Source organism: Pygoscelis adeliae, unplaced genomic scaffold, assembly GCF_000699105.1.
Source record: "Pygoscelis adeliae isolate BGI_AS28 unplaced genomic scaffold, ASM69910v1 Scaffold31, whole genome shotgun sequence".
Lineage (NCBI taxonomy): Eukaryota > Metazoa > Chordata > Aves > Sphenisciformes > Spheniscidae > Pygoscelis > Pygoscelis adeliae.
In genome coordinates this window covers 5,774,060-5,787,342 of record NW_008824233.1, presented here as the reverse complement: position 1 = coordinate 5,787,342, position 13,283 = coordinate 5,774,060, and the positions used below count along the sequence as shown (strand labels likewise).

At 35.9% G+C, this 13,283-nt stretch overlaps 1 protein-coding gene across 1 annotated transcript; it reads left to right on the top strand.

Moving 5' to 3' along the window:
• Nucleotides 1-1,228: 1,228 nt before the first annotated feature.
• Nucleotides 1,229-11,287, top strand: MFSD8 (major facilitator superfamily domain containing 8). The gene is made up of 11 exons (XM_009334961.1): nt 1,229-1,352; nt 2,384-2,427; nt 3,597-3,837; nt 4,159-4,272; nt 5,683-5,827; nt 6,469-6,527; nt 6,914-7,022; nt 8,073-8,207; nt 8,603-8,706; nt 8,802-9,061; nt 9,819-11,287. The coding sequence occupies exons 1-11, from the start codon at nt 1,229-1,231 to the stop codon at nt 10,032-10,034; spliced, it is 1,551 nt and encodes a 516-aa protein (XP_009333236.1). The 3' UTR covers nt 10,035-11,287.
• The last annotated feature ends 1,996 nt before the right edge of the window (nt 11,288-13,283 follow it).

Genomic DNA, 13,283 nt, shown 5'->3' with positions numbered 1-13,283 from the left:
GGGGCGCGGCAGGGGCCGCTGCCCCAGCGGGCGCTGGTTCCATCTGTAAAAAACCGCACTCGCTTGCGAAGTTTCTAAAAAGCATAAAAATCCATTATTGTGGTGCTGAAGTCTAGGTATTTAATCGCGCTCTTCCTGTGTGGGCAGCAGTTGAACGTGTGTTTTTTTCCTTCTGTCAGGAAAACAACAGTGTCTTGAATGTGTAGGGGTGGCTGCTGCTGCCGTCTTTGCTCAAGTGTTCTCGTACTTGAAGCGTACTGCTTGATTTAACTAAAATCTTGAAAGTAACCAAACATACCATATGCAAGAGTTTGACTTTTTCCTATGCATGGAATGGGATGGGCAATTACAAAGTGCATTTAGAAACATCGTTTGTGTGGTTAAAGTTTCATTGAACCAAGACACTTCAATGGTGTAAACATTTCTGAAGAAATAAATGTACAAATCGTGCTGTGTAATAGCTACATTAGCTTTAAAATTGCGCATATGCCTAAGTGTATGTATGACCTATATAAACAATGTTTATAAACTATGTTCAGACTTATATAACCTAGGTCTGCATCTTCTGGATGGAGATTATTTTGTTTAGAATACTTCGAAACCAAAAGAAGTGAAAAGCCCTGAAATATTCTTGCTTCTGAAAAAGTACCTGGGTCCAGAAGGTGCTTATGAATTTTAGAAAAATAACTTACGGCTCACAAAGTTTGTAACTTCTATTTTAATCTTTTTTGCAGCTCTTACAATCCTCAGCAATATATTTTATATACATCTTTTACATTGTATAATTATTTTCTCATGGTAAGAGTAGACTGGCCATACCTTTTAGTTTAATCAATAGTTGTTCAGGTTTGGGGGTTTTCTTGCTTTAAAGTCGCAGTTCTGAGAAGATGTCTGGGGTTTTATGGTTTAATACGCACTTCTTAAAGCCTTTACGTATCTGTGGTGCTCCAAAGTGTCTATACAAAGAGATTGCAGAATTGAAGATCTCTCTAGATAAAGATCTCTTTGTGTAACATTTGAATGCAATGGTACATGATAACATTTCTTTTAGTTATTTGATTTGTCAATCTAGTACTTTTCAGTGAAAAATTAGCTTGCTTCTAAAATAAATTCTTTGTGTTCTTTGCTGTGTGGAAGCCCATTCCTGCATAACAGTTTACACAGTTGTATTGCGTTTGTGAAAAATGTTTTCCATGTCCTGTGGGAACAACTAGAAGAGAATCTGATAATGATTTCTTTCTTTCTTGACTTTTGGTTCAAAAACAGGGATGTTGTGGAAACACAAGAGCATTATAAGAGCAGGTGGCGATCCATCTGGATTATGTATCTTACTATGTTTCTCAGTAGTGTAGGTGAGTAAACACAGGTGGATTTCAATGTTACTTGCTTAATGAATGTATTTTGGTTTGAAAATTACAGGGTTTTCTAGATTTCAACTACATAGCTCCTTTAACGCTGCTGTTCTTTTATCACCTTAAAAAGGTGCATTTTCTGATCCTTCAAAAGAGAAGATATGACTAGCAAATCAAACAGAAAGGTACATTTAATAAGATAAGGTAAATAATACTCTGTTTTGAGACTAAATGGCGTATTACTTAAATCTTTGTTTTATGGCTTTGTAATGGTTCGGGGTAAAAGGTAATGGCAGAGTAAGGCTATTGCTCAGAACCAAACAAAACAAAGGTCACGCGTCTATCATCCAAAGTGAAACTTCTAGGGAATGAAAATAGAAATAATGCTGAGTTCTTAAGAGGTAAGGTCCTTGTGGGAATGTATGTTATCTGTTTCATAATGCATATGAGAACTTGTTTTCTCCTACGGGATTTTGCATGTCCACTACAGAAAAAAATTACTGTTTCATTCCTAAATAACTGCCCCTGGAAACAAGACTTCTGGTGATTGTTGACTTCTGGTGATTTTCTGTGGGCCTAGAAATGATCTTGAACATCATAGGATACTTCAGTGATTTTTTTTTTTTTTTAATTTGATGAATTAAAATTTCTTTGATAAATGAATACAAGTATATCAGTATATAAAGAAATTCTTTTTACTCTGGGGACCTTGTTGTCTTTCCATTGGGAGGAAAAATCCTATGCAGTTTGCTTGGTGCATCAGTATTCTTTTCATAGGAGGTTTTTTGTTTAGTGTGTAAGCACCTATAAAATGTCCTTTTAAAAATATCTCCTCCTGTTAGGAGGAATTATCACTCCTTAAAAAAAGCATGTAATACATAGTTTTTTCAGGTGACAGACTGATGCACAGTTTTAGACTATAATACACTTAGGAGCAGAAAAACGAACCTGTAATAACTGTTTCAGTAAAGTGAATTACTGATAACCATGGCAAATAAAGTAACTTCAGTTATGTTTTTACTGCATTGCAGGTTTCTCAATTGTAATTATGTCTGTGTGGCCATATCTCCAAAAGGTTTGTAAATATGGGTTTTTTAATTAATAAGAACAGGAAACTCCTGCTCAGAAAGTATGTAATACAAAACTTGGCATTTTATTTAGGAAAAGAAACAGTAAAGGGAAGTGGTTATGAGAGACTTTTATTTTGCCATCCACTTAGACAGCTTTCATTATTTCATGTAAAATCTGTCGGTTGATTTCCTGAATTGATAAAGGTAGATCATAATCCAGAAATGTTTGGTTTTCCAATATAATTTCACTGTTTTCTTGGACAGTGAATCTATAGAAATCTCTTTATCTGAACGCCTTTGTAGGGTTAAAACATAATACACAAGGCTTGTCTGTGTTTTGGAAAAAAAAAAAAGGAAGCTGAAGGTGGAAGTTGCTCTGTAAATGTCAGATTGTTGTATGCAGACCTTCTTGATATTCTTAACAGGGAATTGCCTGTGTTCCTGGATAGTGTTTTTAGTTGGTTTTTTTTCCCTTCTTTGTTGCGTTCTTGTTAAAAGTGGCATAAAAGGTCTCTCAAACTTTAACTTAATCTGTGCTAGGATTTTACTGCTCCTGGAATTGCAGAAGGCAGTTTCAAATGCAAATTTGGAAGAACATATCCTGGGCAGGGTCCTAGAGGTATCGTTAAAATTGAGGCTGGTGCTGAATTCTTGGAGAAGAAAAGATAATGCATCATCAGCCTTGTAAATCAGGACAGATTCAGGCATGTGCAGAGATGACTTAAGTGATTCCTTGCTCCTGGCACGTAAACTGTCTATCGTACTGCTTAAGTTTTGTCTGTAGCCTATAACATCAGCAGTGCTGTATGAAAACTGTTTGAGTTTGCTGCAAGTAAGCCATTTCCAGTCTCGGAAGCAAAGTGCTTTTTATTGGTTTGGTGCATTGCTGGAGACAGTTAGCCAAGGTTTATTGCCCCCGACAAAGTACTATGTGAAAACAACTGCTTCTGAGACCCAGAGTGGTGTATTTATAGTAAACACCGCACGATGCCGTGCAGACACACTAACTTGTTTAGCAATAGCTTAGGTTTGACACTGCATTGCATAGTGCCATATAGCCTCAGAATTACAGCGCAGTCTTAGGTATTTCAGGTACTGATACTAAAATGGTTTTGTTGATGTTATAAAATACTATAATACTTTACTCATAGAATTGATTAATTTGTTTCTGCAGATTGATCCGACAGCAGATGCGAGTTTCTTGGGCTGGATTATAGCTTCATATAGCATTGGCCAAATGGTTGCCTCTCCCCTGTTCGGCTTGTGGTCCAATTACAGGCCAAGGAGAGAACCTCTCGTTGTTTCAACGGCTATTTCAGTAGCTGCTAATTGTCTTTATGCTTATGTCCATGTACCTCATTCACACAACAAATACTACATGCTGACTGCACGTGCTCTTGTGGGATTTGGAGCAGGTAACCACAGCAGAATTTACATTTCTGAAAATTATTAAATTCTATGTCTTGTGTAAGATAGTTAACATGATATTTTAGTAGCAGATTTACCATTATGTGAATGATAACTTACTACTTAACAAAGCAAAGAGTCGGCCAATACTAGTTTATAATAAAATTGTGTAATTGTGCAGTTGTGTATAAATACTAGAGGGAGTAGTGCTGGGTTTTATTTTCTTGCAAAATAACAAAAAAAACCCACCTAAAATAAATGTAACTGGATAATTGAAGAATATAACTTGGTATTCACATGAGCACTTTCTTGGTTCTGTTTTTTTTAAGGAAACGTGGCTGTAGTTCGATCGTATATTGCGGGCGCCACTTCTCTTACGGAAAGAACAAGTGCCATGGCCAATACCAGTGCCTGCCAAGCAGTTGGCTTCATATTAGGACCAGGTAAACCATATCTTCTTTCCTCAATTCTCTAATACTTTTTAGGATGAAATTGGGCATCGGAAGTAGGAATCCTCAGCAGCTGTATGTTGGGGATTTTAAGGCATAGTTTGTCAGTGGTATCAAAATAGAATAAATGGGATCCACTCATATATACTTGTGTATGCCAATATAAATGAAATATTCTAGTCCAAAGAAATTCTAATTGTTTGTAGTTAAAAACTACTTGTTTTGGACTGCTGGCTGCAAGAAAAACAAGTTCCAAGATGCTCTCTTGTACCAGGGCCCACTAAATAGTCTATGACCAATTGCACTTTATTCATGGAGAAGGGAATTTAACATTACTGTACTTGGGCAAACATTTCCACCTTTCCAAAATGACTGAAAATTTCACCTTTCCTCACATGTTGTAGAAAATAACGTCCAACAGATCTTTCTGATCTTGTAGCGACGATCACAAAATCTTCATATTGGCAAAAATTTTAAGACATAGCACAGGTATTACAGAGAGCTAAGGGAACAAAGAGCTTCAGGGGTGTTTGTTTGATCAGGCATAACTGTGGCTCCTGAGATACTATGTCTGCTTCATAGGAGAAATGCATTAGACTTGCCTTGTGGTGTAAAGAGAGACCAGCGATTTTGTCCGAAACAGCCTCTACTGATTACTTATCTTCTGTAGCTGGAGATTAAGATTATCCAATTAGTAGAGCTGAAGTGCTCTATGTGTAGTAAGATAATGAGGTGAACGTTTAGGGCTTAAAGTTTTTTCTCCAGTTGGTTATTACTAGTGCTGTAGACAGAGCATTAAAGGGTCTACAGCAACAAAAAATCTGCATTCTTTGTGTGATTTGCGTAGATTATAAGTTAGGTAATTCCCTTTCCTAATTTGATAGGGACTCTCAGTCTGTTTCCTAACAGTAGTAAACAAATGACCTGATCTTACAATCTTTTGCTCTGCACCAATTTAAATTTTACTTAGAAAAAAAAACAACCCACAACTGGTTTTCTCTCTAGCTTGCCCTTAGCAGGAGGGCTAGTCCAGTCCCAGGACCAAGGTTTTCCATATAGGAGGAAGAGTAAAAAGAGTAAATCAGCTGTCTGCACGTGGCCAAGAAAATTAACCACTGGTACACTCAGAATTCAGTTCCAGTTCTTTAAGTGTCATGCTGTTATTTATACAGTGTATTTGTATGTAACCAAGTAGTTTTCTGGCTAGTTGAGATCCCACTGGTATCCATCAGTTTATTTAGAGTAGGATTCTCAAAACGTAAAAGGTTTGACAGGTATAATATTTAAATTTTACTTAGCAATTAGAACAACTTTGCTTATCCAGTTTTATATGTTTATTCTATGTGTGTTCTAATATTTTCTTAATGGTTCTGAAGATTTTCTTAATATGTTTATGTTCTTAAGTCTTTCAGACATGTTTTACACTTATTGGAGAAGAAGGAATAACATGGAAATTAGTTCATCTTCAGCTGAACATGTATACAGCACCAGTTTTATTTGGAGCTCTCTTAGGAGTTATTAATATTATTCTCATCTTTGCCATATTCAGGTAATCAAGTGAAAAAAGAGAAATATTGTACCTTGTTTTAGTGGGTGGTTTGTAACAAATAATATGCTGCTCAGAAGGAGGAGTAATAAGCCTGAAATCTGGAGCGCTAAAACTAGAAACTGTTATTTATTTTTCAGGGTTTCTACCTTCTTTAATACATATCTTTTTCATTATGCTCGTAAATTAATCATAGTGATGTTATGGCTAGAATGTAAACTGATGAAAATAGTTAGAGCTGTTAGATTATTAGCTTAGCCTTGATATATTTTTAATGTTGATGATTTCTGCTCATGTGTTTTTCTCTAAAGAGAAATAAGGTTAGCTTGTCTGTAGGGTTCTCACCATCTGTGTCTTTCCTTTTAGAATCTCGAGGGGGGATCTTTGTGCATTATCCCATTGGTGGCTGTGTGGGGAGGGGTGAGATGCACACAGATATGTGAGATTCTCCCACTAGAATATTTTCTTTCTTGAATATGGTGGTGTTCACTGCAGTCAAATGTAGACTACACAAATGATGTTTGAAGGAGCTGGGAATAATTAGAATATAAGATTATGCCATTTAGACTTATTTTAATAGAAACGTGACTCAATAGTAGATCACATAAATATGTGTATTAATGAAAACGGTTCTAAATTTCTAGGGAGCATCGAGTGGATGACATGGGAAGGCAATGCAAAAGTGTCAATTTTGAAGGAGAAGGTACCTATGTTTTCTTGAAAACTTATTCTGTGATTATAATTTTGAAGTACTCTCTTATTACACACAAGCGTTTAGAGGTATTCTAAAGTCTGATGCATTGGGAACTCAAAGTGGAAAATAGGGGGTGAATCTCTTTCTAACTGGTCCAGAAATTACTTCACGCCCATGTTGTGTCCAAATGTGTCCATAGTGCTGTCCGGTAGCAAAGAAGAAGAAAAAAAGAATTGTATGGATCCTTCCAGATTTTCACTCTGGAACTGTCTCTTCCAAGACACAGGGTTAAGTGAATATGGACATAAAAAGAATCTCCCTTAACTTCTACTCTGCAGTCATACTTCTCTTGGAGAGAAGTTTGCAGTTTAGATTATTCTTTTGTTTTGTTGCAGAAAGTAGTGTTCTGGATCAGGATGCAGAAGGAAACGTTGACCATGTTGCTGTGGTAGCAATCAATTTGCTTTTCTTTGTCATCTTGTTTGTGTTTGCTGTCTTTGAAACGTAAGTTTGTCTATTTTCTCTCAAAATACTTAGACATGTAATGTTAGACTGGGTCCATATAAAGGCTTTTCTGTTGCACTCATTTTCTTAACCGTACTCTTCATAAATAGAAGTCCAAAACCATAAGCAATCAAATCATTGTATACTGATATAGAGTAATGAATTAAAGATCAGTAATAACTAAAAATATGTAGCATACAGTTTGTGGTATATGAAACATTACTGTAAAAGCTTTTGGATGGATGCAAACCCATATCCTCAACTTCTTAAGTGTTAAAAAAAAGAAAACAAAACAGTACCTTAACTTGGGCTACCTAAAATCTTCAGAGAAAACTGTCTTCAGTTGAGTACCTTGTTCTATACTTTTGTGTAATTTCTTAGTATGGTTCTGATTAGCTCCAAAAGCTCCAGTGAAGCTCTTATTTCAGTAATGATTGAAACAATTGTTTGATATAGTTAATGCAATTGTATTCTTAAATACACTATTTTACATGACTGGTTTTTTTACCTAAAGTGTATACTGAAGTATACTTCATTTTTTCAATTTATAAAATACTTTGAGGATATAAAATTTATTTTGCAAGTTTTTTAAGCTCTAACGTAGCTAAAATTTCTTTTAACAATATGTCTCTGTCTTAATTGCATTATTTTTAGAAAATTGAGTTCCTAGAGTCTGGTTGGTTGCTAAAACTGAAACAGTATTAAATGATTATTATGTTTTACTTAACAGGACCTGATTTTTTTTTTTTCTTTTTTCTCTCTTGCTTTGCTTTAACTCCCATCATTTTTTCATGAACTATCAGAAATAGATTAATGATGCTTCAGAGTATGGCTGGTGTAATGCAGTTGTGAATTTTGTCTAGTGGATTTAGTTTTAATAAATGATGCATGACAGAATTAGCTTATAACTAGCCTGTGTTTTCCAATAAGCCCGTCACGAGGAAAGGCTTCTATACCACTGTGTTTGATGTTTGGGACGACATATGTATGGAAACGACTGTATAGAAGAAGCTTTTTCTTAATTAATGTAATTTTGTTCTGTCAATTTAGTATAGCTACTCCATTGACGATGGATATGTATTCCTGGACCAGGAAAGAAGCCGTTTTTTATAATGGAATAATCCTTAGTGTGGTTGGCATTGAATCGGTTATTGTTTTCTTGGTGGTTAAAACGCTATCTAAAAAGTAAGTTTTTGGAGTTTATCAGAATTTTGTTACTTATGTTAGCTAAGTGTGAAAAACTTTATAGCAAGGCCAAGTCTGCGTTACTTAAATCTTTTCTTGTTAATGAATTTGGGTTTACTATGACAATGAAGTACTTCCAATTTTGACACAGCCATGATGCTGCGTCAAAGCAGCAGGTTGTTCTTTATTCTGTTAACGTAACCCCCTTCCTTGTCTGTCTTTTACCCTTGAATCACAAGAAGAACAGGTTTTAAGTTACTGTCATTTTGCAGTTTTTCTTGCAGGTGTTGTGGTCGGGCATCTTTTCCACAAACTAATGGGCTATGTCATTAGCACCTTCATAAATTTTACTTTAATTAAATGATATATTTAATTGTAATTTCATTGTTTGATAGGACTGGTGAGCGTGCCATACTCCATGGAGGCTTACTGATTGTCTTGGTTGGATTCTTTATCTTGCTGCCTTGGGGGAAAAAACTACCAAATATCCAGTGGCAAGGTATAATTCAAGTCATACTAACCGATCATCATAATGGTTTTTTGAAAGCTTTTTATTGTGTTTTTTTCTTAATGGCATGCATAACATTTTTACAGAAATAAAGAATAACTCCATTCCCAGAACAACTTCCACTGAAATGTTAATGCCTTTCTGGAGTTTGCAAGCGATGCAGCTTCCATCCAACCACACAGTGGAACCCGTAGGCTGCCCCGTCACGCAGTCCTGGTGCCTGAACACTCCTATGATCTATCTGGCCCAGTATATCAGCTCTGACATACTAATAGGATTGGGCTACCCAGTTTGTAATGTCATGTCCTACACTTTATACTCAAAAATTCTAGGACCAAAGCCTCAGGTAAGCATGATGCCTAAAGGGTTTATTTCATTTGCTCTCCAGGACTTGCACCCTCTTTATTAGAATGAGGGATCTAGCTAAAATTCCTTTTGTCATTAGCCAAATAATAGGACGTTTCAATCGGGGCAGAAGTTTCCAGGAACTCTAATCGTTTTTAAAATCCAAGGCAAGTCCCTAGAGGAATTAGAAAGCAAGGCTTGTACTACAATTTATGGCAAATCTTATAGCGTGAAAATTTCAGAACAACTAAGCCCAAAGCTTGTGACTTTCACGACTGTTCTGGAAGAGTCCTTTTTGTAACAACCAGTTATATATTTGGAATATCACTACGGAATAATGTTCCTCTTACTAAGTATATTGTATAAAGACTACAAATGCTACGATACCTCCAGTTATTGAAACAGTGGTGAAACACATAGCAAGCTGATATTACTGCTTAACAAAATTTTTTTTTCCTTTTTCACCACTGATCTTATTTTTTCCATGTTATATTTTGCTGTAAGAGACTAAATGCTTTGAGCCAGAATGCCTTTTTATTAGAAAGCTATAGAGTGTGTAGCTCAGTGGAGCCTTCGAATTAACGCTTAGAGAAGCTGAGCGGTACTCTTGGAAACAAAGTACTCAGTATCTTAACAAGTTAAGAAAGATAAGCAGTTGCTTAAACACTTCTACATTTTCTAATTAGGATAATTGGTGGGAATTATTGGCTAACCTAATAATTCCTGTATCACTAACATAAGCTTTTGATCTTCTGTAGGGTGTCTACATGGGATGGTTAACTGCCTCTGGAAGTGGAGCACGAATACTCGGGCCTGTTTTTGTGAGCCAAATATACACCCACCTGGGACCACGCTGGGCATTTAGCTTAATCTGTGGAGTAGTTGTAGTCTCTCTCTTACTCTTGGAGATAGTATACAAGAGACTAATCGCATTTTCTGTCAGATATGGAAGGATGCAAGAAGAGAATTGTTAAATATGTATTTAGGGAAAAAAAAAAGTACAACCAACCAGAAATAATACTTTAGTTTATTACTACTTTTTAACGAGGAGTACCTAACCACTGACCTTGTTGGCTGTATGCTAAGAACTGTAGACCTGTACTTACATTGACAGAACACATAACTTGGTCATATCCTAATGTATGGTTACACCTGCTGCAACAGAGCTTTTGTGTTCTGCTTTCCTAGCAGCAGAGGAAGGGATGTGAACAAGTTAGATCAATACAATGGCACATTTGAAGTGTGTATAGTTTAAATGATGCACCTGCGTACTGAACGCAGCTGTGAAGGTCACAGGTTATGTGCATCCTTTCCAGAAAGAAGTAAAAGAAATGTTTATCTTGATTCTGTGAATCAGGATTAGTAACTCTTTGTAACTACAAGATTGGTTGAGCTGCATGCACTTTGTATGGAAACATCACTACTTAAGTGAAGGTTCTGATGTTCAGTTTGCTAGCTTGTAAGCACTGGTTAATACAAAATGTCTCGCTTTGGAAACTGTTACATGTCAGTACATCTCCAGGATTTCAAATGAAATGTGACAGAATTGTAGAGGAAGGTAGGTGCCTACTTCACAAGCAGGTTATGTGGGATTGGGGTATGTAAGTTGGTTGAGAGCCATTGAAAATCACAGCCTCAGTGGCTGTTACTTGAACTACAGCGAACTGTATGTGCAATTTTTCTTCTACTGTTTTGCTGAATGCCTTTTTGTAGCAAGAAAGATAACCTGCACAGAGTTGAATTATGCACAGTTTTTCTTAACTTTACTACAAGAAGGAAATACTAAGCATGATAGTTTACACTTTCATTGTCATTTGTAAGAATGAATGCACTGTGCTGAGCAACCAGTGTTAATTCAGTAAAAAGTAGGAAACTGGCTCCTCAGGTGTCGGCTATTATTTGTACTTATTTTTTCTGATAATATGGTATGAGAAACAGGAATTTACAATGCTTGAATCATTCAGTGTTTATTTTAAAAAGTAAAATAATAATTTCCCCTCATAATGGGGCCTAAGATCATCTGTATGGGTTTGTTTTATCTATCTGTTTCAATACTACTGGGGAAAAAAATCTGGAATAACTCCAGTATGAGAGTTGTAGCTGCTGCTTAATGTATCTAATATTTGATGCTTACTGAATTTATTAAATGTAATTAAGTATTCCTATGTAATCAATTGTTCAAACACTAAAAGACTACTGAATTAAAAGATTATTTTTTCAATACTGACTGAAGGGAATACAGAAGTTTTATTCTCTCTCGGGCTTTCCTGCTGCAGAATCGCAAGATGTTATGAGAAAGGACTGCTTTTATAAGCATTTCTTTTATATGTTAATTCATAATAAATAGTACCAGAAATACTGTGTTTTGGTGGTGAAAACAGACTGCAAAATGAAGTGCTTAGAGTTACAGCAACCAAAAGTTACTTCAGTCATGAGAAATGGGTGTTACTTTAGACATGAGAAATGCAAGAGTTTTCAAAATGGCTAACATGGTTAGGATGTCGTGTTCTACAACTCAGTTTGTGCTAAAAGTAAATATGTCTTGTAGGGTTTTTATTACTGCTGTTCTTCAGGCTAGCGAACTTCCAGCTTAAGAGTGAGAAAATGTTTGGGTACTTGGAGGGATTATTTCTGCTGTAAGTTATTTAAAGGGCTAAGGATAAAAGTAGGTTCAAGTCTCTTCTTGTGCAGTGAATACCTGTAGAACACAGAGTATTCCTAAAAAGGGGTAGCCCATGCACATTAATATGTTTACATAAGAAATTCAAACTTTGCTTTCTTATTTTAATTATTATGAAAGTTGAGAGTTGTTTTTGTTTTCCTAGGTCAGCTGTGTTTTAAGCTATGGCTTGCTTGTTATGGATTATCATCCTCTCATTCTTACAAAGTTCTTGTATTCACAGGTAGGGCTTCTGGTTTTTCTTCTTATTCTGGTTATCAGTGTAATGTAACTACACTTAAGTCACACTGTTCCTTACAAGCTAGCTGATTGTTCGTTCTAAGCATTTATGCCTTTCTGTCCTCTGGTGTCTACCGCTTAGGTTTTTTTTCCAACTATTTGTCTGTTTAGCTTGCACATCAAACTAGATTATATTATGTCTGAAGTAAAGATAATAAGCATGGCTGATATAATGCAAGTTTTTTTATGTGCAGTGCTGACCTACATCTTAAGGTTGACTTGCTATTTTAATCTTATATCAACTGACTTTTAAAGTAAAGTACTAAACCAAAACATTTCATCTAAGAAAGCTGTATTTATGTGCATGTGCACATGTTTGTATCTACAGGTATATTCAAAAAAACCTTACAGGTCTGCGTAAGAGCTATGCATACTACTTGGTTTATCAAAGACTTGCAATAGTTATTTTACCATGCAGTCGTTCTGTCTGAGTATTAAGGTCCAACATGAGAAGGTACACTTCTCCACTGAAAGAGCAGTTAAAAAATATTCCTTTTGGAGAATCATTTAAGGCTTTTTTTTTTAAGTGCTACTTGCATATCTTTCTTTGCAAGCTATTTCCTTGATTTGGACATGACAAAAAATAATCAAAATTGTCTGTTAGACTAGATGAATAAGGAGAACTGACTTGAAGTCAAGGCTATTTCAGCTCTAAGCTGAGCCTGCAGATTTGAAAAAGCTGTATTGGAACATCTCTTTCTGAGGGTTTTACAGCTCAATTTGTTGTGCCTAGACCACATGTGCAAGCCACCTTCAGCTCTTCTGATCCTCCATCCTCCCCCTGCACTGACACTGTTTTGGATCCCACTCTTCCACTCAACTTAAGCCTTTTTCCTACCTTATGAGGAATTTGGAGTATTTATCTATGAATATAAGCACCACATCAGGAGTGTTAGCACGCTTGAAGCAAAATGCTTAAAAAAAAGCTACTGTTAATGCTACTTCAGATGGTTATCAAATGTACTCCTGGTTTTAGTCATCTGTAGGCCAGAGGTAAAATATTGAATATATAAACCACACTGCAGTTTTTCAGCTCAGCAAGCTAGAAGTAAACTTTGTGCAACAGTTTTATACTGTTGCTCCCCAAGCTTCACCTAGCCCTAAATTCCCGGCGTGTGATGCTCTAGGATATCAGGTAAGCTCCTGTTATAAATTGAGCTTAATACTTAGAGGAAGTAGCTTTCAATAAACCATGAAACATAAAACATGAAACAAGTAGATCTGGACAATTACCACTGCATTTATTTTTTTTATAAAATGCTTG

Bases quoted from the DNA above. Each gene is read 5' to 3' on its own strand.
- MFSD8 (XM_009334961.1), top strand. From the start codon at position 1,229: ATGATTTCTTTCTTTCTTGACTTTTGGTTCAAAAACAGGGATGTTGTG. The intron at 6,528-6,913 runs GTACCTATGTTT...GTTTTGTTGCAG, and splicing joins TGTCAATTTTGAAGGAGAAG to AAAGTAGTGTTCTGGATCAG. The intron at 9,062-9,818 runs GTAAGCATGATG...GATCTTCTGTAG, and splicing joins TTCTAGGACCAAAGCCTCAG to GGTGTCTACATGGGATGGTT.